Source organism: Leuciscus leuciscus, assembly GCF_965113295.1.
Source record: "Leuciscus leuciscus genome assembly, chromosome: 6".
Classification (NCBI taxonomy): domain Eukaryota; kingdom Metazoa; phylum Chordata; class Actinopteri; order Cypriniformes; family Leuciscidae; genus Leuciscus; species Leuciscus leuciscus.
The window spans coordinates 18,784,590-18,812,408 of record NC_138730.1 but is presented as its reverse complement, the minus strand read 5'-3'; the positions used below and the strand labels follow the sequence as shown (position 1 = coordinate 18,812,408).

The 27,819-nt window shown below is 38.0% G+C and overlaps 1 protein-coding gene across 1 annotated transcript; it reads left to right on the top strand.

The window, feature by feature from the left end:
• Positions 1-27,185, top strand: slc1a7a (solute carrier family 1 member 7a). The gene is made up of 11 exons (XM_082173794.1): positions 1-327; positions 3,039-3,118; positions 12,271-12,486; positions 17,615-17,657; positions 18,222-18,453; positions 18,535-18,634; positions 19,611-19,844; positions 20,286-20,480; positions 21,878-22,012; positions 22,101-22,200; positions 24,879-27,185. Exons 1-11 carry the CDS (start codon positions 193-195, stop codon positions 25,146-25,148), a joined length of 1,740 nt encoding a protein of 579 aa, XP_082029920.1. The 5' UTR covers positions 1-192; the 3' UTR covers positions 25,149-27,185.
• Positions 27,186-27,819: the final 634 nt, after the last annotated feature.

Sequence of the window (27,819 nt, the reverse complement as noted above, 5' to 3'; positions counted from 1 at the left end):
AGTAGTGACCAGCGGTGGATTGACAAGTGCTTTTTCTTGGAGGGACCTTCATTATCACCCTTTCTACAAGCTGCTCTACCTTCCTACTGCTGCTTTCTCTGCATGTTTCTTTTTGCCCCCTCGGAAGGTTTGTGCATTCGGGTGTAAAAGGGTGTTTGTATGGCTGATTGATTGGGAAGTGGACAGGTCACCATGGCGTTGGGCGCGGTGTGGAACCGCGTTAAAAATGTGTGCCAACAGAACGGCCTCCTCATCTTGTCAGTCTTGGCCGTGGTTATCGGATGCCTGCTGGGATTCTTCCTGCGCTCCAAACACCTCTCTGAGCAGGTTAGTTTTGGTTTCCCCTACCTGGTGTAACCCTTACCAAAAACAGTTTCCCTGTCTTCCCTGAAACGACCCAACTTTCCTGCCAGTGCCATCTGACACACACTCTGAAAAAATAAAGATTCTTTATTGGCATCAATGATTCCCTAAAGCAACTTTAACCTTTTCATTGCAAAAGGTCCTTTATAGTGGAAAAGGTTCTTCACACTTAGATTAAAAAAAAAAAAAGTAAAAAAAATTTAAGAACTGATTTCTGATTTTTTTCTTTGGAGAACCAAAACGGTTCCCTCAATGGCGCATCTGAAGAAAGAGAGAGAGAGAGAGAGAGAGAGAGAGAGTAAACTTTATCCTCATTAGTTAATGGCAAAGATGAATTGTATAGCTGAAGAATGACAGCAGTTGGAGATCCAGGTAGCAAGTATTCTCTTTGACATGATGCCGGTCTGGATTTATTAAATTAAGATGCAAATCATAAAAGTACTTGCATGTTTTTAAGCTCTGAATTATAATTTTAATATAAACGTGTTTATTCCCCAAAATTGCTTCACTGCTTATTCATAAAAAATAAAAAATAACTTTTGTCCACCAAATCAGTCATGTGGTGCAACCAACATGCAGAAAATAATATCATTACTGTGTGTCAAGGTCAATACCTCTCTTAAAAAATCATATCATTTGACCTTTTCCAGTTCCAGTTGTAAAATGTCATGTGGTGCAACATCCCAACAACTTGGTATTTGTGAAATAATAATACATTGAAAATATATCCAGTATATATTTAAAAACATTTGTATTCAAGGTGTACAGGTGTACTTTTTTTAATACATTTTTGTTTACTTGATGGTTACACCATACTATGTTTAAATGGCAACTTTTGTTGAAAATGCTAAAAAAAAGTTTTTCACAACCAAATAAAACCAACATAAATACAAAGAGCGCATTACTAAGAACTTGGCAAATGTGTTTTAAACTAAGCTTTAAAAAAGATTTTCCTTTGCTTTATCATGGACACTCACTATTTGTCATTGATCACCGTCTCAATCCTTGCATATAGCTGTGAGGAGTGAAATCTTCATCTTTGATACATTTTGAGACCCCTAAGAGATCTTAAACTTGACCTAAATAAAATGATAAATTTTCTATAAAATTGTACAATATTCTGTCTAGTATAGTCTTTTCATTTCATTAGCCGATTCATTGGTTAAGTGAGATGTGTGTTCCCTCAAAGCTCTGTCATTATGACACGAGTAAACCAGACATCTAGTTGTCCTGAGGGATTACCAGTCAATCAACTGAACTGTTGAAGCACTATTGCATTGAGGATCTGAAGTTGAAAATCTCATCACATCTTCTCATTCATCTCGAGTTGAACATTTCTCGCTAGTCCTATAATGAGGTTAATGAACTATGGTTACCTCATGATCTATAGAACATACAGTCTTCTTGAAAAAGATGAAGCTGGAGTTTTAGCTATAGTTACTTTTAATGAAGGAATATTCAGATCTTTTCTTTGTTGAGGGTACATTTGCAGTATGTTATTAAGTGTATTGAGTCACTTACGGTACATTCAAGCTAGTGCATCCAGTGTTTTCCAAAGGAAGTACAGACGTTGAACAAGCTAGCTTTAGGCTGAGATGAGAGACTGGTTAAATAACCTCTTAACTTAACCAATCAATTATCCACAGTAAAAAATTTTTTTTTTAAAGCCAACCAGACACATTTGATTTTGGCAACTGATTGTTTAATAGTTGCAGTGTTCGATCAGCCATTACACAAATGTTTAACAATGAGCCTCGTTTAGATTACGCCACATGGCAGCTTTTACATACTTTGCATGGCCCAGGCCAGGAATGCCAGTGGCAGAAGTAACGGCTCCATGCCAGCTGTTTTTAGGTTAGCATTAGCAAGTAGCACAGGAATGCCAGAGATTCACAGCCATTTGTCAGCATTGATCCTGATGCTGCTTGGACAACGGCCCTGATCTAAGCTTCACATGTCCCTGCCCCCTCCTTAATGCAGGCCTTTAAGCGCTTTAACACCAGCATCATGTCTCTCAGCTCCCTTCAACACAATATGGTCTTCAATAAGTCTTTCTCTTGCTTAAGGGCTCTTCTTAAGCAACTTTACTTCCTTGGGCAGCAGTTTTTTTATTTTTAAATAGTGCTGTCTCAAAGACATGACTATTATTGGACAATAAACATTAATATTATAAGAGCAATGTATTTTCAAGAACTAAACGATGAAAGGAAAGACTATAACATCTGAACAGGCAAACGCAAAGTTTCTCTGGGAAATGCAAAACTTTTGTGAGAGAACGCAAAACCATTTAAATATCATGTTTCCTCCCATCTCATATTGTTTATCATCACCACGTCCCTTTAGGGGCTCCGTGTCAACAGAGTATTTGATTGGATATCATTGCACAGCATCTCAAATGTTGGTTTGATCTTTCTGAAATGCTTGAGCTCAATGGTTGGAATGACCTTTCAGAAGTTTCTCACATGATTGCGTTCCCAAACACCAGCATCTGAACACAAGATAACATGATGTTTATTTCGTTTGGAAAAAAAGAGCCACAGTGTTTTCCCAGGTTGCAGCATTTTTATTACAGATATACAGATAAAGTCAAGGATTGGAGAATATTTCTCGCTCCACTCTGAGGGACTCAACTCTGTACAGTGAATCAAAGCAGATGTTCTGTTTTTTTTCTAAAGGAGGTGAAGTACTTCCAGTTCCCTGGGGAGTTGCTGATGCGGATGTTGAAGATGCTCATCCTGCCACTAGTGGTCTCTAGGTAAGAGTTCCTTTTTCCAAGATTTTTAACATGAATAACTTAGCTGTCCATCACTACGAATCTGATACAATCAAGTGAGATAAGAGTCTGTATGTATCCTGTTTCTGAAATGAGATAGCATGAAGTTTGTCTTTAGAATTAGTTTATAATGGTAAACTTTTGTCAGAGATAATATAAGCCAAACCCAGTCCTATAACCATGTCACATGTCAACAACCATATTTACCAAGTGTCAAAAGCCAATAGTGTTACCAGTGTTTCCAATAATAATAATACCAATACCGATACTTCAATTAAATAAATAGAACATTTCTAAGGATAAAATGGACAATTATAGCCATTTAAAATTATAGTTGAAAGCCATAATTTTAACATTTAATATACTTAAACAGGCACTTATCACATTAACAAATAATAATTTCAATAGACTAACAGATCCATTATAATGAATGTTCATTGTTAAGAGCTTCGGATGCATATTAATCTGAATGCTAAAAAAAGAATAAAAACCACTAGCGATTTTCACTTACACTTAGGATCTATATGAGGATACATATACATTAGTATAAAAAGTATCAAATCAGAATCAATCTTCCCATTGTATTTACATATGGCAGACGCTTATCCAAAATAACTTGCACTGCAGTACATTGCATTCAAGATATACATTTTTTAACTTCATATATTCCCTGGGAATTGAACCCATGACCTTGGAGTTGCAAATACCATGTTCTACCGTTTAAGCTGCAGGAATTTTTTCAAATGTTATTTTTTTATGTGGAACACACAAAAAAGCAATTTTTGCAGAATGTCTGATTTGTTCCATACAATGTAAGAGCAGCATAAATTACGGTATATTCCAATTCCCCTGAATCCAAACAGCATTGGTGGATACAGAGCAAAATGTAAATGATTATGCACATATGCCCTTTCAAATATGCACTCCTAAAAATAAAGGTTCTAAAAGGGGGTTTCCGATGCAATGCCACAGAAGAACCATTTTTTGTTCCCCAAAGAACCCTTAGTGAACAGTTCTTGAAATAACAATTTTTTTTCTTTGTGTGAAGAAAATGTTTTCTAATCCAATGAACCATTTGTGCAATGGATGTTTGAGGTTAATGGAACCATCAATACCAATAAATAACCATTCTTTTTAAGAGTGTGGCACCTCTAGACACATAATGTCACGTTTGATGTCATTGTTTCTTAAGTATCTTGTGATGGTATGTTTTTCCGCAATTTCATCTAAAGGTTTTATATATATATAGCAGCCAAAACACGCATAGCCCATAAAGTGAGTTGTTGATGTCAGTATGTTTAATGGACAATATTACACAATTTTGATTATGTAAACCAACAACATTACAATTTAGCAGAGGCTACAATTAACAGAAACTTAGTATAGTTCACCAAAAAATTCAAATTCTGTCATTAATCACTCACCCTCATGTTGTTCCAAACCTGTAAGACTTTCGTTCATCTTCGGAACACAAATGAAGATATTTTTTATGAAATTTGAGAGCTTTCTACCCCTGGGACTAAACCACTCAATTCATATGGATTAGTTTTACGATCTCTTTATGAACTTTTTGAAGCATCAAAGAGTCAGTTGCGTAGTTGTCAATGGAGTGACAGAAATCTCTCGGATTTAATAAAAAAGATCTGTGTTTTCCGAAGATTAATGAAAATCTTATGGGTTTGGAATGACATGAGGATAAGTAAATGATGACAGAATTTTCATTTTTGGGTGAACTATCCCTTTAACTTGAACTTTACCCTGTCCATAGTGCAATCATCCACATCTTTCATACATCAGCATCAGAGTACAGTGCATATACATAATGTTTGGAGAGGCTGAGTTTTAATATTAAAATCCTCTTATTTCAGTGTGGAAAGTGTCAAGCAGGTCAACTTTATAATGCAACTGGACTGTGCACATTTGTTTTAAACACTTACTTTATGTTCTTACTCCATCCATGCATTAAATGCACATGCTTGAAAGAGAGCAGTTTTCTAGCATATTTGCTTTAACTTCTCAGGTAATGTCAATGGCATGTGACCCTGTTCAGATGCAGTCAAAATTACAACAATGGTTACATATAAATATATTTCAATAGTTTTATCAAAACAATCCTTGGGACAATTCAGTTGCCAATGGATATTTGTAGGGACCAATATCCCTACTAAAGTCAACGCGCTTGCATAGAATTTAGTCACATGGAGCACTTTATGATAGTTTAACTTATTTTGACAGTATACATCACTTTCATTGTACCTCAGACATTCTGCAAAAAATATGTTGTGTTCCATAGGAGAAAGAAATTCATAGAGTTTTTGAATAACATGAGAGTGAGTAAATGATGACTGAAAATTCATTTTTGGGAGAACTAACCCCCTAAAACATGAAATAAGTGAACGGTGGGTCAACTGCCAGTATAGGTAAGGATTTAACAACAACAGTCCACATGCTGCCTGTGAAAGATATAACTTGCAACCCCAAAGATGGAATAAAACTATTCAAACCAAATGATCACATGCTGAACGTGCAACTTCTGGTGAAGCAAAGACTTGAGAGGAAGTTGATCCTCATTCCACACACACACTTCTGTCTGGGTCAGTGTTCCAGATGCCGAGTGCGCACACACACACGCACACACACACACACACTCCAGGGAGTCATTACGTGAGGGTCAGGGTTGTTAATTACCTCTAATCTGAGGAAGCTAAGGACCAACTGCACATGTACAGTAGCCAAGACCCAGGCACTTCCAAATGCAAAATGGCCAATGACTATTTATAAACAAGTTAACGTTGACCTAAATGCTAGAGCTTGAACTGTAGTAAGCGGCAAACCGAAGTAAGAATGAAAAGCAGAACAAGATATGTGACCCTGGGTGTATTTGTGGCAATAGCCAACAAAATATTGTATGGGTCAAAATTATAGATTTTTCTTTTATGCCAAAAATCATTAGGATAATAAGCAAAGATCACTTTCCATGAAGATATTTTGTAAAATATATAAAACATTTATTTTTGTGAGTGAATGCAGCACAATCACGAACATAAATGGACAACTTTAAAGGCGATTTTCTCAATGTTTAGATTTTTTTTGCACCCTCAGATTCCAGATTTTTCAAATAGTTGTATCTCGGCCAAATATTCTCCTATCCTAACAAACCATATTTATTATTTGCAGTTTATTTATTCAGCTTTCATTTTATGTTTAAATCTCAATTTAAAAAAATTGACCCATGTGACTGGTTTTGTGGTCCAGGGTCACATATTTGTAAAAGAACTGGTTCTCTTCACAGCATTGCAGATTCAAGATGCAGTTCAAGGGGTCTGCCAATGTCATGGCTGGTTTAAAATGAATGAAACTGACATATTAATCAAATGGTATGCTAGGGCTTAGGCCCAAAGCAGGGTCTGCGTACTGTCCTCGTTTCAACGCCATCTGCCTACAGGCAAGAGCGGAAACCAGATTATCTGATGAGCGCACTACAATCAAAGGCAACCGTGCACTTTCTCATTATCCCTGTGTGCATTTCAATACGAAGCTGATCTTTGATCAATGTCTATGCAGACACGCAACCGTAGGGACGCGGGACAGTTTCAAAAGGTCACCCTGGGAATATGGCATGCACGTTGTTGTTCTGAATGAAGTTTATAGGATATGACGGGATGTAGCTCAATGGTCTACTATAGGCAATTACAGGATAGATGCTTTAAATGTAGGCATATTGCCTTTGATAACATGGCACTTTCTGAGTCCCAATCAAGTCCAAATCTCAGTTTCCTGTCGTTCGGAGTTTACATTTAAATACATAGACTTAATGCAGGACAGATAATCCTCTCAAAAAAAAAGTCTGCTTTAAGACATCTTTTCAATTTTCATGTTGGATGCTGTTGTCATTGCGCAATGATTGCATCTATATGGAGAAAATCAATCGACCTTTTGCAAGATTAAGGCATGTCTTTTTTTCAGCTCAGCTGACTCTCATATGGTGGCAGATTGATGAGATCTTTGAGATTTTTGAGATTGATGAAAAGGTTTTAGTGATATCTGTGCATCATTAAATGTGAACGAATGTTTGACTATTCTTTTTAAGTCTTTACTGAAAATAATGTCAGATTCCGTTAGAATAAAATCAAATGTTTACAATTTATTATGTCAGGTAAAATTATGATGCCATACATAATCAGTTCAAAGATAATCAATACAAAACATCAAATGCTCTGGGATAAAGAGAGAAGATTCGCACTTCGCATCACGGGCTGATCTGGGTTACAGGATTGCACTGATCCTCTCGTTGCATTTCTTTATATAGACAGACCAAGGCAGAAACCTCTTTTCAAATGCAATCATGAGTTCACAGTGGGAATTTACATTAATCACCGTCCCAGACTTACTGGAGGCAGAAGTTGATTTACATGGTAACATTTGCTAACAATGGGAATTTATCTCTAAACTCTTTAAAACTTTATTACCTTTTGTTTTACTTCTTTGGGAATGAGACCTTTGTACCAGTCGCACTGAGACATTTCAAATGATACCAAACGTGTAATACTGTATGATAATTATTCACATTAAACCATACACATTTTTGGGTGAATTTCAGGTTATCTCAGCATGATAGAAAGAGGGAACGGGGAAATGGGGGGTCAAGGGAAAAAGATGTAGATTAGGATTGCTTAGGTGAGACTTGCGTCTCGAATGATGGTGCTAGTTTCACAAGAGAGAAAGAAAGGACCAGAAAGGTCCTTTGTCTTCTCAGGGAGTGGTCGTTCCTCAAGTAGACTGCCTGGCATTTATCTAATTTCTCAAGTCTTACTGTGGTGTGTGCTTTTATTCTTTTTCTTTTAATTTTAAAATATATTCTCATCAGTGGCATATGGGGACGAGGAGACAAGATGCTCCCTTTGTGTGTGTTGTTTTTTGATGTCCAATTTAAAGCCACGTTCCAGCAATATTTGATGATTGAATGGTTTTCAGGTTAAATGTCCCTTAAAATAAGCAATTTAATTTACACTCTGAACAAGAAACCAATATTGTAATATTTGTTGTATGTTTATGTTAACTTAAAATTAAGGAGCACCAATGCTTTTTTATGCTTTAATTGCCATTAAGGCTTCAAAAATTATATCTACAATAATAATAATCATGAATATTTTGTTTATCTTTAATTTTTACCACAAACTGTTGCTTGGCCACTGTAATGAATTGTCAACAGTTTATTGATCATAAGATCCATCGTTACCGTTGGTGACAGTTAGGTGCAGCTTTTATGTATTTGCTAACAAATGTTTAATTCAGTTTTTTTTCATGTAATCAACAAGTTAATTTTAAATAATTTGTGATCAGTGATGATTATTGAGTCATTTGCTTCAGTAAATAGTGATTTACACATCAATATCATGATTACTTGTCTGTTTATTTTATTTTTGTAAAACATTTTTTTAAACATCTATTTACTAAAACATCTATATATTTTTGTATTAAATGTATAACTTGTTATAATATAAATATAATTTTTTTTATATAATTAATTTAAAATAATTAAAATAACTAAAACTGAAACTGCCATAAAAATCATTAAAAACTATATTTATGTCATGACAACTCTTGGAGTGTTTGACAATGCTGATATGTTTGGTCTTGGCATAATAGATCAGTACAGGACTTGCTCATGCCAAAAAACACACGACACGATGCTGTGAGCAAGACATGCTGCTGCTGTACAATATAGCGTACATGATTTACCCGTAGCAGATCTATACAGGTGGAGCTGGGGAAGGTGGAGGGTTTCTAAAAGCTCACTGCACTGCTAGGGCAATGCTAACCAAGTATTTGAAGGTTGAGCAGCAAGCTCATTGGCTACTGATACAGCAGGAACCAATCAGCACCCTATGAAGAATGATGTGATTGCAAGCAGATTGAGTTAAGGCTAGAGTTTCATGACAGAACTTTGTATAGACATAATTAAAAAAAATTAAACATTACTAAAATGACAAAAACAGTAAAAAATAAAACCTGATTCAAAATATTAATAAAAACTATAATAGTATCTCAAAGATACTAAAATAACACTGGATCTGGGAACATTTTCATGGGATTCACCCACTTGGTTTTGTGCGAGTGTTTCTGCTATATGTCTGTGAACATTTCCAACAGGTATTTTGCTTCGTCCCACCTAAGAAATATTGCACCCATGTGACTTCAGTGGGGTCAGGCCTAGGCATAGAGACTTTATCTGGACTTTCCCATCTCCAGGCAGGATTAGGGTAATGCTCTTGTCAAACAGAGATGCTTCACAGAAAGCTCCAGATGGTCTGGAAGTCCTGCTGCCCGCCTATAGCAGGAACACATGCAGGCTCAGACAACAAGGGGCTTAAGGCGCATGTACATACACAAATGACGTATATGAGTGTTTGCTTGTGCACAACCAACAGTCTGTATACTAAACTATAAAAGGAAATGGCTATTATAGACACTGCACAACACTGTAGAGTGATTAAAGTTCAAATACTGATATTGATTTTCAATACAAGACATAACCAATACACATAAATGTAAATGTTAAAATGGTAACAACACATTTTAAAGAGAGGCTGGCAATAGCGAGCTAGCTTTGCAAGCATAAGATCCCACCCTCCCTTCAGATCCTCTCCAAAGCCACGCCTCCTTCAAAACACATGAATGCGCACAGCAGAGTCGTTTAATTACCTCATGTATCAAAGCACATAACATTACAATAATAATGAACATAAACAACTTAAAGAGATTCAAACCAAATTCATTCATTCAAGCAGATTCATTTCGCCATTGATATTATTGCCATTGAAACGCATTAATTTGAGTCACAAGCCACTGCTGGTATAATGTCACAGGTTTCCATCTCTTCCAAATTACAGTAGTTAGGCTGTGAACGCAGCATAAGCTGGTTGTTTTGGATCAGGCGGAACTGTAAAAAGTGGCTGTTGTTTCGGTTGCAGTGCTCTGTGACTGACGGCTGTCTAACTCTGCATAGCATGAAACACGCTGATGACGTGTGATGTCTGCTCGAGCAGGTGCAATGATTCAACAAACATTTTATGATCCTACACCTTCCACAGACTATATATATATATATATATATATATATATATATATATATATATATATATATATATATATATATATATATATATGTATATATATACACATATAAATAAATTTAGACCACTTAACTTAGTGATTGTTATCAGGATGTGAAGAGACTTTCAACCAGCAAAACAAACAAAAAAGTCTAGAACAAATCACCTACCCTTCCTTTAACATGATTTTAGTGTAAAGAAAATCACTTGCTAATATTTTTTTGTGTAAAGTTCCAATTTTACAATTTCACAGCCATGACAACATAACACCTAAAACATTAAAACAACTGAAAATCTCAACAGTTTTACAGAATTTTCCTCCCAACGAGAGGCCATTGTTGGAAGCTCCACAACTCGGGAGGATGCCAGATTGACCCCTCTGCTTGGAAAAGGAGGTCCCTTTTAAGCGGGATTGGCCATGGTGCTGCAGACAGCAGCTGAACCATTCCCAGGAACTATGGCTGGTTCTGCCAGAGTGGTGCCACGAGTAAGACTGAGCATCTGTCCTCCCTGATTCGGCTAATAACCTGAGGGAGTAGTACAAACGGAGGGAAGGCATTAAGGCACAGAGAGGGCCACCTGCGGGCTAATGCATCATTTTCCCTCTAAAAGAATATCGGCAGCGAGTGTTCAATGCAAAGAGATCCACTTCAGCCAGGAAGAAAATGCTCCAAAGTATCTGGGACAGAATATCTGCTCCTGTGTTCATGGACCCTGACACATGTATTGCTCTTACTGATTGCCCTGTGCCCACAGGAGGAGGTGGTCTGTTCAGCAGACAGGACTTGAGAACCCCCTGGTGATTTCTTTAGGCTACCACTGTCATGTTTTTCTAGACGGCTGAGGAGCAGAGATCTGTGCGCGGACAGTTCCTCCTTCTATTGGGCTAAAAGCAACCAATCGACGAGGTAATTCAGGACACAAACCCCTTTTTGCCTCAGAGGGGAGAGGGCTGCATCCACACATTTCATAAAAGTCAGAACAGTCCGAATGGTAGGACTGTATATTGGTAAGCCACCCCCTCGAACGTGAATCTCAAGAACAGTCTGTGATGCGGAGCTATCTGGATATCAAAGTATGCGTCTTTCAGTTGTTTCAAAGTTAACATTCTGAACGGCCGTCCTATCAGAGCACGGTTCAGACATCACAAGTCGAGGACTGCCTTGAGGCGGCCTTCCTTCTTGGGGACGAGGAGGAAGTAGCAGCTGTAAAAGCCTGAATCGGTGTAGGCTCTACTGCACCCTTTTCTAGCAGAACCTGTACTTTGTCTCAGAGGACGTGAGCGTCGGCGTCCAAGACCGAAGTGTGAGTCACACCCCTGAAGCGGGGGTCTGAGAGCGAATTGGAGCGAGCCACCCTTAAAGCGACCATGTGTTCACCTCCCAACCCCCTATTCAGAATCAGTGATGGCAACATTGATTTTAAGCTTTGCCTGTTTCTTTCAGCTATCTCTGGAGGTACATGATCCAATATATCTTTTTTGTGTCATCTTTGTACTTGATGTTTGAACAATGACTGTTCCCCAAAACCTGAAAGACTGAGCCCTGGTTGAGCCCATCAGAGTGAGTTGGGTTGTTTTCTGAACTTTCTGAAAACAAACTAAGATTGTCATTAAGAGACAGTGATGTTGGTATAACAAACAAAATGAATAACAGAAAAATAATGTAAATAAATATATTTTATTTTAACACAAATATCCAATAAATATTTAAACAATGCTTTGTATGTCTTTTTGGTTGCTCTTCTTTCTTTTCTTCATGTTAATTATTTTCTTCATGTTAATTATTTTACTCAATGTCAGACTGACATCTGATGGTCTTTTTTGTGTAAATAAATACAGTATTTCAGCATGATCAATTAAAAAAATGAAATCAATTAGCTACTGCAATATTTTGGGTGTGGGTATTTTAGATGTATGGCATTTGGAAGAATTTGCAAATAGTTTTTTTTCAAATCATCTCTGCATTCAGCTGAAGAGTCATTTTATGTATTCCTTAAAAATTGTTTTTCTCTCCTCAGTTTGATGTCTGGCTTGGCAGCACTGGATGCTAAATGTTCCAGTCGACTGGGCATCATGACAATTTCCTATTATCTGTGGACGACCTTTGTGGCTGTGGTGGTGGGCATCGTCATGGTCATCATCATCCACCCGGGTGGAGCTGCCCAGAAGGAGGACTCGGAGGACAGCGGGAAGCCCATCATGAGCTCTGCTGATGCGCTACTGGACCTTATCCGGTAAGCCTGTGCTATTGTGTATCTATGTATCAACACTAAAAAACAACAACAACCACATTATGGTATTTTCCATCAAATCTATGATTAAGTAGAGGAAACCAGTTTGAGAAGTTTATTTTTCCTAGCTTTTGTAAAGTAACCTGTATATATGACTCTGGGTCAATACGAATTAGCTCAAGGATATAGGGAATTTGGAATTATTAATAATCATAACTCATGGTCATAATTCATAAATCGCAAATACATTTACTTGATCAATTATCGAGATTACCTTGTTCTGTAACTGGTCTAGTCATCAGTCATTCGTCCAGCGAATACATGTAAGATTATCACAGTCAAGAAGGGGTATCCCGTTTACAAACTCCAAGAAAATGTATCTTCTGGCCGTGAACATAAAACTTTCTGGGTTTATGAATCAACACTACATAAAGCAGTCTATAATATCGAGCGTGTAGCTTAATTAGATCTATTGCATTTTCATTGACTTTATAAAGAAGGATTTTCAAATACAGAGACAGTCAAAGTATGAATGGGTTTTAATAAATGTCAAGAGTTATTACATAAGCTACAACTATAAACATGCAAACAATAAAACAAACAAACAAGAACATAAGAAATAACGTGATCAGAGTGAATGAAATGAAAGAGAGAAAATAAGGAGAGAAAGAGAAAGTAGCTGGTAATTATTACAGACAGAAACCTAATTTCAAAAGACACCTGGAATCAGCTTTTAGAATGATCATTAGCCTACTTGCAAGTTGTTTCTCTGTTCGATGCTGAGAGGCAGGAAGCGCGGACGGTGTCCTGTGGGTGCTGCGTCTTCTGGTGTCGCGGGAAGCTTAAAAGGCTCACTGAATGTAACGTTTACCGGAAAATAAGATCATTTCCCTTGTGGAGGGGAAAGGCGAGTATGAACTTACATTTTTTTTAAAAGTGGGTCAGAGTTGAGAGAGAGATCAGAGGAGAGGGTCTCTACTTTTAAAAGACATCTGCTTACGCCCTCTTTTTGGGACAACAGCAAATCGGATCTGCTGATCTGAAGCGGGAAAGAAGTTTCTTTGTGAAGAAACGCCTACTTTGACTCAAACATGTGAGAGATCGAATTTAACATTCATATCTAGAAAATATGGTATTTCCTAGAATAAATGCATATTATTGTACTTTGCAGTCAGGATTCGACTCCGACATGTTTTTCCCATTACATTGACACCTCGAATGACGTTTTTGCATGACAGAAATACAGGGTTACATAATTTCCTCATAATCACTAGCATAGTGATTTTGATTAACATAATAACGTTGCATAGATACCTCAGACATTATCTGGCCAATTATACACATAAAAATACATATCAAAAACATTCGTAATGGCTATTAGATTTGGGTTCTTTGTAGGACTTTAATCTCAGAGTCTGTGTCTGATAGGAAAGTCTTTTTGTGTGTGTGTGTGTGTGTGTGTGTGTGTGTGTGTGTGTGTGTGTGGCGTAAAAGTCACGCGGTGCTGCGGGAGGTTTCAGCACTAGGGAATTGACCCTAAGGCGGTTATTAGCAAATCATGATTCGCTAATTCAGAACATCTGAGTTACATACAAAGGACGTTTGTATGTGTGTGTGGTGACTTCTCAGTCTTGAATGTCACATAGAGTTTTGTTATCTCTTTGGTGCAGAGAGGAAGGGGGTTTGGAATGCAGAACGTTCTGTCTAGGGTGCTATAAAATGTTGGAGGAGCCGTAAAAGTTGCCGACTAGCTGGAGCTGATGTGTGATTTGTATTTGTTTGAAGCTCACCGCGTGGTGCGGTTTGTTGATTTTGAGGAGGGGGTCTGTTTGATAACCTCATGATTCACTTGATGCAGAACCCATCTGGCAGGATGTCATTGTCATTGTTGCTACACTTTCATATGAGTCAATTTACCTTTACCTAATCAGGTTTTAGAAACATCCATTCATCACATCAGCCTATTGTATTTGCTGAATATGCTAAGGTTATTATTGCATAGGCTTCAGTTAACTATCTAGAGAGAAATATGCTGTAACTTCTCTCATGTTTTCAGTGATAGAATATAAAGGGTTCCAGACGCATTCTCACCTGCTGAGGCTTTGAACTGTCTGTTAAACCTAATGAGTAAAGCTCACGATAAGCCAGTTAGTGTTTGCTTGAGTAAATGAGCATGAAGTTTGCCCCAGTGACATTGTGTCAGTGTTCCAGTTGGTCAGTGGAACAGTTAGTCAGGAACTTTTCACAAACAGGTACTGTGTCAGAAAGGACTACAGAAAACTATAGATGCGTAGCCTGGAAATCTAGACCTAAATCTAAAAGATTAATGGTCTGGCATCCACTAATGAAAATCGTCCAGCTCGAGGGGCGGCACCAAGCATGCATTTGAAAATCTCACTGCACGCAATTGGATAACACTACGACCAATCACAACAAGCCCCATATGCTTAGCTACCAGCAGAGCTAACTGGTAGATTAGACTCTTACCGTATCCGGTCGGCAAAATGGAAAAAACGCCCTTCTTGCAAAGGAATGATTTGAGCGCTGTCTTCTGTTCCTCTTTTAGATAAAAAGCCAAGTCTAACTCGTTCATTGTAGCGGCCAAAGCCGTTTCAAACAACTGGTGTTCATCCATAGCCATCTTGTAATGTTTACTAATGACTTCGACGTCACAGCGATGTGGTCATCTGTTTAGCTTGCCTCTGGCCCGCCTATATCAGATAACCCGATGTGATTGGTGCAGCTCAGATCGAGGGGCATATTTAATGAGCATCATTACTCGACGCCAGAGTAAACTCGCTGAGCAAATTCAACTTGTGCTCTCGCGAGAACTCTGGATTTCCAGGGAAATAGATATGGGGTGCTTCTCAATATCCCTCTTCGTCTCCTCGCTCCTCCGTCCTCTGTCCTATGACCTGAGAACCGATCGAGCTCAGCCATCTTGAAAGACATCTCAATTCTCTAACTGCAGTGAGGAGGCTTCCTGAGGAGTCATAAGCGAGGATACATGGGTGTATCCTTTGCGGAAGAGTTTTATTGACTAAACGTGACGCGTATAAATTCTACTCTAAATTCTACTTATACTTTACCTTTGCAGTTTATATAAACCACACATCTCACAAATTTCAACAGGGTATCTTGCTTTTTATTTATTATGAATTTCTTAAATAACCAAACTTTAACAACATAAGGGCAGATCCTTTGAGCGCAGCTGATGACGCTATGGAGTGATGCTTGAGTGATCAAGTATTCCAATGTATAAAAAAGCTTTCCTTCGATTCCTCCGTCCTCATTTTCTTTCCTTACAGCCCTCGCATCCTACAGGGGGTGGAGCTGAGACGCGAGGAAAGGAAATGAGGATGCACAAATAAGAATTGAGAAGCATCCAAGGATTAACATTCCTTCACCATATCATTCCTTGTCTATTAAGGTTATGTAGTCCTCATAGGTCAGGAAGGGAAAGGCAGCCCGAGATCTTGACATTCCTTCCACCAGATTGATTGGCATTCCTTCAACTATGCTTGATTATTGTAGTTAGTTATTTAGTTGGCTTGTTTGTTTGTTGGATGGTTAGTTAGTTTGTTTGATGTTGAATAGTTAGTTAGTTAGTTGAAACGGAGTTCTCAATAGGGGAAAGATCCTGACATTCCTTCCACCAGATAAGCTAATTAGTTAGTTAGTTAGTTGTTTGGAGGGTAGTCAGTCAGTTAGTTAGTTATTTCATTCATATGTAGTCCTCAAAAGGGCAAAGAGCCCCACACCTTGACATTACTTTCACCAGATAGATTGACATTCTTTCCACCATGCTTGAGGTTAGTGCTAGGGTTAGGGTTTGGTTTAGGGTGAGTTGGATGTAATTATGCACAATATATTACTATTATAATGTAACATTAGGTAACACGGACACCCTAAAATAAAAGGTTACTGATTTCCATATCCCCTAAAACACATCCTCACTCATTTCATTCGCCATCACAAACTTTCACCACATTCGTTAGAAATGAGTCAGTGAGTCCCCATTCTCAGGAGGGGAAAGACAGCCCTAGATTTTCACATTCCTACCGCCATGCTTGACTGTAGGTTAGTTGCACATAAACCTAGCTATACATAAACGCAATTGCACCTTCACATGTTCTATGTTGATTTCAAGGCATAATTAATTTCTTTCAGCCTGAATGTCTGTGGAGATGTTAGTGGCTGTGATGTTGAGGGATCAGGATAGCTTAGACATGGCTCAGTTTAGGGTTGGCTGAGGACTAAGGAATGGAGAATTTCTCACCCACCTGTCACCTGTGCTGCGTGACAGAGCATGACCCTGTGTCATTGGAGTGTGTGCTGAAGACTGAAGCCTAAACTGATTACTGATCTGAGCCTGAGACCATATGGCCCTTATTGAGGTGATAAAAGAGGAGGAAACTATTTACATTCAGCCACAAGATTAGCTCAGTTTATTAATGGCGCATTTCACGACGAAAGTCTTAGTCAGGTAGACTAAGAGATGTACCAAATTAGCACGTGATGTTTGTGACCTCCACTGGGAGGCTATTTGGATCATCGTTTTCTGGGTCCCTCTGTGCTAACTAGACAGTGTGTTGGTAAAACTTGGATTAGGATTAGTTGGCTGTGTGTCACAATGTGCACTCATTTGCAACGCTCTTAATGCGTTTTGTTGGTGATGGGAAGAACATACGCTTACACCTTTCTAATTGTACTTGTTTGGATTTACCTTAACCTAAAAATTAAATATAAAAACAGCATTTTATAATTCCAATGACAATGTTGGACAATGTTGGACGTTTTTGAGGAGACTTGTCATTTACTCTTCTTATTCGTCTGTTGTGCAATGTGCAAAAAAATACCATGACTGGTCAACAGCAATGTTATGTTTTGGAACGTTGGTCCCATGGCTAACTTAATTAGCTTAATCAGCAAAACTTCCTCTTCATCCAGCTTCATCCAGCTTAGTTTTGCTTGTCTACCAGATAAATCAGCACCAAATCAGTAATCATATTAAACCACCAGTTTGGTAATTTCAGCAGGTTAGAAAAATTCAGAATACCAATGAATTATCTGTGTAACCAACATTAGTATTCATTATTATGTTCATAAAAAACTTTCTTTCCTCCATCAGCAACATGTTCCCAGCCAACTTGGTCCAAGCAACTTTTCAACAAGTGAGTTTTTATGTTTTTCCATTAGTTGTATGCCCTGTTCCTGCAACGCTTGGAGCACAGGAGCATGACACCAAACATCTGTATTTTTGCCTCCAAAATATATCTATTATTCATAACCATTTTAGGTACGCGTTTTATGCGTATTGTTAGTGGCTGATGTTAAATTTGTGTTCATATCAGTCAGTATTTTGCAGCTCATTTTGCCCATTTAGAATACATCTACTGCTCAATTCAAGTTATTCTAATAATTTAAGAACACTTAAATATAATCTTTATTGTTCTCAAAATGAATATCCATTTTTCATACTGTAAATTATAATGTTGTGATGACTGAATTTACTTTTGAAACTAAGAGTTTTATTTAATCTTAACAAATTAGTTAAGAATTGTAATTTCAGCTACAAAATGGAAAATAATTATCAGCGTATCGTATGATTTTAATATATGTGCATGCGTGTGCGTGATGTTTAAAATAACCCTGTACTTTTGGTATTGTATACCGTGACTTTTGCTGTAAATTTGTTTTATATGCCATCTTAATTATGAATTATATTTGAATTGCAGTATCGCACAAAAAGCATCCCTATCATGAAGCCTAGATCCACCATCAGTCAGGACGTGCAAGAGACCACCACCAGACGGAACTTCATTTATGGAATCCAGGATGACAATGGCACAGACATCCAGAACTTCTCCCTTGAACTGACGCCTCCTCCCGATGTGGTCTTCCGAACGCTTCCTGGCACCAGTGAAGGCATGAACGTCCTCGGTATCGTGATCTTCTCATCTACTATGGGTGAGTTGTAGCATCAGCATCTGGAATTTCACAGCTTAATCCAGTCTGTTTAATAAATACTCAAGTATTCTTGTCATTTAGGTATCATGCTTGGAAGAATGGGACCAAATGGCAGCGCTCTCGTCAACTTCTGCCAGAGTCTGAATGAAGCTGTGCTGAAAATTGTGGCCATTGTTATATGGTAATGACAAGCATGATCCCAAAACTTATGCATGAATGTAAACCAAATTACTAGAACCGCTACATTGAGAGTTATGTTGTTTGGTTCATGCTCACCAAGTTGTGCCTGAAAATTAGATTTTTTTTATTGATTTATTTTTTATTTTTGAGAAATGTATGAAGCATTTTGTTTATTTATTTATTATTATAAAGTGAAAAGCAGTAATTTGTTTAATTTTATTTGTTTTTCAAGTTGGGCATTTGAATATTTATACAAGACCACAAACATGTCAAAAAAGATAATTGGACGCAATTTTTAGGCTCCCCACTGTAAACACTTTAAAGTGCAGATTCACTTTGAATGAAAATTGTGCCTAATTGCGTTTTTTGACATGCATTAACTGCACTGGTTTAGTGCCCAATTCACTACAGGAAATGTAATGTACAGATAAATGGAATCATTTCAGTCTCATTTACCTGAAATTATGATATTCTTGTTCAAAATATCCTTTATTTCAAACACGGCTGTTGCCATGATCACTAGACCGACTTAAGCATTTCTTTAATACAACCTAGACTACATTTATTTGGTGGTTAAAGTGTGATGCAAAATGCACCAGGCAATTTTTGTGAATGAAGAGCATTCTATAATGAGTTAATTTACATAGAAAGGAGGGATGTTAGTGCGAAAGGAATGACTTCATTTAAAGAGGCAATTGTATCCCCTTTTACAAAGTCTTGGTTTTGTTTTTTAGGTCTACTAGAACAGGTTTTCGTGTTTAAATGTTCAAAAGCCACATTATTTTTCACATATTTGACATTGTTTCAGCACCTCTCTTCCCAGTCTGTCAGTAACGCTCTGTTTAGTTCCTGTCTCTATGAAGCCCCTCCTTCTGAAAAGCACAGTGTGCTCTGATTGGTCGGCTTGATCAGTGTGTTGTGATTGAATTTAGTGAACTCTCCCCTAAGAATGCTGTGTTTCTGATGCAACACTGCAGGTACTTCCCATTTGGGATTGTGTTTCTGGTGGCTGGAAAGATCTTGGAAATGGACGACCCCTCGGCTATGGGGAAGAAACTGGGCTTCTACGCCATCACTGTGGTCATGGGGCTTGTGCTTCATGGCCTGTTCATCCTGCCTTCCATGTATTTCTTCATTACGAAAAAGAGCCCCATCGTCTACATCCGAGGGATTTTACAGGCCCTTCTCATCTCATTAGCTACTTCATCCAGGTAAGAGTACTTTTATGCATATTCTTCTTTTTTTTAGCTAGGCCCTGCTAGATTATAATAAACGAAACCGTATTTGAACAGATTTTAAAACACTAGGCATCCTACACTTGTCAGCTTTGTTACTAGATAGTGAAAAACTAGGCAGCATCATACACTAAATGACTGAGAATCACACACTACCAGACTTTCAAGTGCCAACACTTGCACAAACTCATGCAGAAACATGCACCACATTGCTAGGAGACACATGACAAAGGAAAACAATGTGTTCTAAAATCAGCTTAAAGTATCAAAGGTATTTGAAATTCTCAAACTGCAGAGAATTTTGCTCAATCTGAAATGTACAAACTACAAATCTGGGCAAAGGTTCTAGTGTATTCCAGCCTTGAAAATAGCACAAATGTTAACCACAAACTTTGATGCTCTTGCGTTCTACTACAGCTCTGCCACACTGCCTATCACCTTTAAGTGCCTGCTGGAGAACAACCACATCGACCGACGCATCATCCGCTTCGTACTTCCGGTGGGTGCTACGATCAACATGGACGGCACTGCCCTATATGAGGCCGTGGCCGCCATCTTTATCGCTCAAGTCAACAACTACGAGCTGGACTTCGGCCAGATCATCACCATCAGGTAGGGTGCAATGGGGTATGATGAGGTAGATGCTCCCTTAATTTTCCTTTAGACCATACATGTCACTAAATCTCATCTCAACCCATTTATTGAATGGTTATGCTCCTATTAATCTTGACTTTTCATCTGAATGTCTACATTTGGAGCGTTATTCTATCTGAGCAGTTATCATCATTATTTAGACATTAATAATTCCGTAATTCGAACATCATAATCTATAAGCCCAATTTATTCATAAATGATTATTATGTCACTTATTGAATTCATATATTAAGTATTTATTAATTAATTAATTCATATATGAATGTATATTATTTTTTATACACTACCAGCCAATAGTTTTGAATAATTGAAAAGTCTTGAATAAAGAAGTCTTTTATACTCACCAAAGATGCATTTATTTGATAAAAAATATAGTAAAAGTAATAATGCATGCGACATATTATTACAATTTCAAAGAACAGTTTTCTATTTGTATATTATTTCAAATGTAATTTATTCCTGTGATGGTAAAGCTGAATTTTTAGCATCATTACTCCAGTCTTCAGTGTCACATGATCCTTCAGAAATCATTACAGTATGCTGATTTGCTGCTCAAGAAACTATTATTTATTATTAGTATTATCAATGGTAAAAATAGTTGTACTTGCTTAATATTTTTATGTAAATCATGATACATAACAACTCAAAAGTTTGGGGAAAGTAGGATATTATTAAAAAAGGGGGAAAAAAATAAATACTTTTATTCCACGAAAACGCAAAATAAGAACTGTTCTTTTATTCATCAAAGAATCCCGAGAAAAAATTCCAGAATATATTAATATTAAGCAGCATAAACATCATATTCGATTTCTGAAGGATCATGTGACACTGAAAATGATGTAATGATGCTGAAAGTAATGAAGAGTAATGATGCTGAAAATTAAGCTTTGATCACAAGAATAAAATTACATTTTACAATATATTCACATTAGAAAAGTTATTTGACATTGAAATAATTTTTCACAATATTACTTTTTACTGTATTTTTAATCAAATGCATAAGAGACTTCTTTCCAAAGTAATACTATATTATATTATAATATGAATGTAATTATTATATAGTGTAATACAGATGTATCTTGCTATATTTGATTTATCCGTCATTATTCAACTTAAATACTTATTCCATTTAAAACAAAAAAAATTACATTCAAGGAAAATTTGATAGAGCATTTAACATAAATGAAAAATCATTATGATGGATTAAAATATATTCTATTTATCCAGCAAAAATCAGATAACAGATGTCATAATTCCCCAGTATAGTGAAATTACCAAGTTAATTCATCAGATTAATAGATCAGATATCAGTAAGTTCTTCCTCAAGGATAATATTTCTCTGCTTCTTACTTCAGCATCACTGCTACAGCGGCCAGTATCGGTGCTGCCGGCATCCCACAGGCCGGCCTGGTAACCATGGTGATAGTGTTAACCTCAGTGGGACTTCCTACAGATGACATCACTCTAATCATCGCTGTGGATTGGGCCCTGTAAGAAATCAGACACACAGGAATTTCTCTCTCTCATACATTTCCACTATAAATGCAGAGTTTCCTCACAATCTTGTGTATCTGTTAGGGATCGGTTCAGGACGATGGTGAACGTGATGGGGGATGCTCTGGCCACAGGAATCATGGCACACATATGCAGAAAAGACTTTGTGAAGGAGGGCGAGGAGGTGAGAATAGGTTTATTTATAGGTTCTTATAAACAATAAAGGCCCCGATAACTCACGGTAAAGTTATTTTTCGTTCTTCACTTGGTGGTAAAAAGAAGTTCAAAATACCTTTGCAGTGATCTAACGAACATCCCAACGCCGACCACAACGCTGAGACGCGGTTTAGATGAATATGTACTGCGTGCTTTCCTTTCAATAACAAAATAAACACACAACGAAAATGACTGAGGTGAGAAAACAGCAGTTAAGAAAGCATCTGATCATAGCGATGTTTGCACCAGCTCTGCAATTCATCACTCCAGTCACGTCATGCTTATTTATATACCACTTTACACCAGCAGTGGTCTCCAACACTGCTCCTGAACAGCTTCCTTACTGAAGATTCAGTGCTTCAACACACCTACCTGAAAGTTTAAAGTAACCCTGAACACCTTGATTACCTGGTTCCAGTGTGTTTGAACTCTTCAGGATTGGAGCAGGGTTGGAGACCCCTAACTTTGAAACGAGCAGCTTACAGGCTCCCTGAAATCAAAATTTAAGTTTTTTTTAGCTTTTAGTATGAACACAGTATGTTAGCCTTAAGGTTATGAATTGAAAAATTTGCATTTAGGAGATACAAGCATTCAAAACTTACAGTCTCCGACTTCCGCTGAAATGGATCACATTTTTATGACATCACCGCGGACTCACATCTTCTGTCCAATCAAATGCTCTCTAGAATCTAAAGCGTCCCGCCCTGTAATGATACTTGGCTCAAACTGATAGGATCTTACTCCAAAGACGGCTGGTTCATTTTCGTCCTCGTAATCGGTAGACGATTCTGCTAAGTCCGTTGGTGCAGGAGAATGTGACGGAGAAAAATCCTCTACTGTTGAATACAGCGTATCATCGGCGCTCGAATTCGCCTCCATGGTGCTGTCAAATACGACTCGCAGTCTGTGAAGGAAACTAAACGCTATTGGCTATTTGAAAAGGGGGAGGGGCCATTCAATATGTCCCGCCTTAGCCTCCTGTTTCAATAGAAATTAGGTCAACGCATCATACAAAGCTGCGCTTCAGTGGGCCTTTAAGAGTATTAAACATGAATGGTTCCAGTTCTGTTTCCACTTGAGCCGGATTCAGAACGGCACAATTACAAACCGTTCCCGGCTCAGAATTCTCAGCACAGTTGGTTCTGGACCGTGACGGTAGAATCCGTGTAGTGACGTCTTTGTCTGTTTGTCTGGCTACAAGATTTTCTGTTGCTGGCTAGGCGCACTATTTGAGCAACATAAACACGAATTAATAATAAAATTAAAAGAAATATCTGACCATCCTCAATAATGTGGTCACTATTTAAATCTCCTGCGTTACCAAGGAAATGACTGACGCATTTGTATTACATTCCAAAGAGTGGCCGTTATCAACCCCACAGTGGAAAAATAAACCATATCCGTATCGGCTGGGCTGGATCGGCACGGAATGGAACGGTTAAGCAAAGAGAACCGTTTGGCCCGACGGTGGAAAAGCGGCTAAAGCTTCCCCGCCATTTATGAGTTTTTCCGGCAATCCGTGTTTTCATTGTTATACGGTAGGGAGCGCTGTTACGCATCTTCAGAAATAGTACAGCATCTCCGGATCCAAAAACCTGTGAAGAAGATGATCTGCGTAAAGCAGGGCTGTGTTCGAAATCGCATACTGTCTTGAGTAGGTACTTATTTTGAATAAGTAATTACTTCACGGCCGCTAAAGAAGTACGTCCTATATAGTATGAATGTGTGTAGTATGAACGTAATCCAGACGTACTACATTCGCCATGTTGTCATTATCATGTGACCTACCAGCGTCAGATACGTCTCTTCACCGACATTCATAAATCCTCTCCAGTGGCCTCATGGGATAGGAAAGTGTCCATCGTAAGCACACTTCAGAATCTAGCCGGAAGTAGTAGGTCTTCCGGGGACTTTTTGCTTACTCTTTTATGAGTCCTGTGAATTCGGACATACTACTTTTGTCACATACTTTTTTTTTGCCTACTATATAGTAGGGAAGTATGCAATTTCGGATGCAGCCCAGAAGGAGCTGATAGAAGTCGTTTACGCACAGATAAGCTAATGTGTTCACTCGATCAGTGTTTTGATCATCGATCCGACACATTTTGTTCGAAATGTTTTTTTATGAAACTTACGCACATTTAAGTGTTGATAAAAAATAATGAATGAAACTAGAATAAAATGTCTTTAAAAAGCAGAGGCTTTCTTTTTTGACATATTGGCCGATTTACTTTTAAATACAAACAAAATATTCTGAAAGCCATGAAAGTTTTGTGAACATGATAAAAAAAATGCTGGTGCTGACTGGCAACTTAAGGTTTTATTAACTAAGGTTAATAAAGCAGCTCTCCAGTGTATTCATGATTTCACTCATCTGACCTTGACGAAACGAACAGGAAAAGAGCCACACTATCTATTACGTAATCGTGACGGCCAATGATAACACTGTTTACCAGCTAGAGCAAACTTTGGCAGACAGTTTCTAATTACCAAAAACAAACTCCAAACGAATTTCGTTTTGACCTGAATTTGTTCAGAATGATGTTCTTCAATTTCACTTGAAGTATACTGGGGCCTCCCAATGCATCCAATGCCCATTTCACTCAGCAGTAGCTATAGAAAGACGACTTTGTCTTCTCTTTACAGATTCCTCTCATCTGTGAGACCAGGCCTATGATCAGCATCCAGCAGATGATGTCCTATCAGAAAAACGGCTGCTTCCAGCCCCCTCCTATAGGCCCCATGAGGAAACCCGAGCACCTGTCGCCTGACGTGGCCCGTCTAGTGCAGCTGGAAGAGGGCATCAGGCCAGCCGACAAGAAGTCCCCTCACCTGTCTCCACAACATTATAAAAAAGACCATAAAGACAAAGAACATTGTACCATTGACATGAACGGTCTGGAGACCAATGTCTAGACTCCGTCAGAGACCAAAACAGAGCTGCAAGATGCCAGCCGTTCGCTTTCTCTACCTTTGGATTTTGAGAACATGTGCGAATGTCTTTGTAGGGAAGCTGAAGCGATCAGGGCCGTGAACCTTTGGACCTTCTTAGGGGATTTTCTGAACCCTGTTGACCTCCAGATGGCTGAGCTCCTCGTTGAAGCGTGTGGAGAAAGATCGGTATGAGTGCTGTTGTTGTGTCCTTTCCAGTTGATCTACTGGAGAGAAGAACAACATTCTTCATGGACAGCTTGGATATGTGTTGTTTATATTATACGTCATTTGCTGCTGAGATTGTTTTTCATCTTTTTTTTATTATTTAAAAAAAAAAAAATATTTCTCTGTTTAAATCCTCTCTTTCACTAACAGGGAGAGAAATAAACTGTCCCCTGAAGAAGATCTAACCACCAGTGATCACATACAGTGGCCCCAAGAAGTTTTTGGACACTTGTATTAGCTAAAAGTATTTGATTTAATTTCAAGGTCAGAATGTCAATGCATCAGATCAGAGGTTTTCAGCCATTACCTCCACCCAGACCTACAGCCAACCCAGAAACCGTTTAATAACTAAACATTATTATCTTATATAGGGCTTAACTTTCTAAATACATTTACAAATATGTCTAAAAATCATCATCATCATCAAAAAAAACAAAAAAAACAGTTGGTTAAAAGTTAGTTCAGAGAAGATGTTTATAAGCTAGTAAGAAATGCTCCAGCATCATTTGGTTTGATATTTTGTTATCTAATGCGATGACATTTATTGATTATCTACACAAATTACATGTGAATTAAGTGTCCAAATATTTTTGGGGATACTGCAAATGAGCGAGGTTCGCAATATACGCTACCGTTTCAAAAAGAAAAGTAAAAAAAAAATTATTTCACTAAGCAAGCATGCATTAAATTGATACATTAAAGTGGCAGTGCATTTATGTTCCAAAATATTTCTATTTCTTCATCAAAGAAACCTGAAAAATATGTATAACTTACAATTTCCTCAAAAATATTAAGCAGCACAACTGTTTTCAACATTGATAATAAGAAATGTTGTTAAGAAATGTTTCTTGAGCAGCAAATCATGTGACACTGAAAATGTGTCACGTGTCATATATATATATACACACACAGCACCCATTTGAAAGGGTGGTGTGTGTGTGTGTGTGTGTGTGTGTGTGTGTGTGTGTGTGTACATATGTATATAAAAAGTAATTTAATAAACAACATTTTCTATTATGCAAATGCTTCCAGACCTGCAGCTCTTCAGACAGCAACATAGTGTCGGCCCAGATCCGGCACACATGGATTCCACACGTACCAGATGTGGGCCGGTTCTGGGCCGACACTATGTTGCTGTCTGGCCATCTTTTGGGTCAATCGCTACTAAAATGAAACCAAGAGAGAAACAAGGGGAAGGGCTTCTTTTGCAAACCTCTCTGAAATTTGTCAGAAGTGGGATTTATGGACTGACACGTACATGCCACACATTCCCAAAGCCTTACAGAACTTGTATGGATTCTTTGTATGAAAAATGTCAAATGTATTAATTGTGATTTAAATGCAATTCCATAAAATCATGACTCACTTGGTACGCCTGATGAAAGCAATGCATGTCCTCTCATTCCATAGTGTTCAAAGACGAGACGTTTATGTAGATGCACATATCCAGTGGGTTCAATTTTAGGAAATGGAGTATAAAAGTAACTAAAATTCACCAATACTTTCCTGCATGAAAATTGTTCAGAATAGAAAGTAGTAGCCCAACAGGAGGAAATGATCTACAACAACCAGTTAATCACTGGTTGATTAACTGGTTGTAAGATCCAGATAGTGGAGCAGAACAGCAGCATGTGGATGTGTAATGAGGAACGATTGCAGAGATGAGCAGAAGCTGGAGGGAAAGAGGTTTGTGTGGCCACATGGACGAGCTGAAACCCTGCAGGAAACAGAGCTGCCATTGGGCCGTTACATTGCAGGACGCACAAACTGGGTAATGGGTAATCTGTAAATAAAGGGTAATGCTTCTTGTTCCACCATGGAGATTTTCATGCTCAGAGACTCAGACTGTGTTCGATTTACTGATGAGCTTAACTAATCCGCTTTACTCGGGTTTAAGACCAGTAAAGAACAGAATAGTAAACATATTACCATCCACATACTTTGAAATTAACAAATTTGCAATTACATCTTCAAAATCGTGGGTGAAGAAGTGACAAAACTAGAGGAAAAGGGAAAAAAACACCTATAGTTCCTTCTAAACAAATGGTGGTCATGTTGTGTACGGTCAGTGCAGTTTGCTAATGAGCGTTTCATTGAGAACGGAGGGTAGAGTTGATGCAGTCAAGACTGTAATGTAGAAATAAACATGCGAACGGTAGCCCACATCTCGTGCCATTTGCAGATGAAGGATGAATCCATAAGGGGGTCAAAGTTTTAGGCAAGCAGTTGGAGGTCAAACTGTTTTGAGAAGAAAGTTCAGCAGGTGAGTAATGAATCTTCTTCAACTTATGGAAAATAAAGTGCACTTGTAAGCAAATGAACACTGCTTGCCATCCAAGAATGATCTGGATGAATGAAACTGGCCACGTTTTAGCTGTGGCAAGTGACAATGAAAAGCTATTACTCGAGCAACGCAGCGATAGATAGT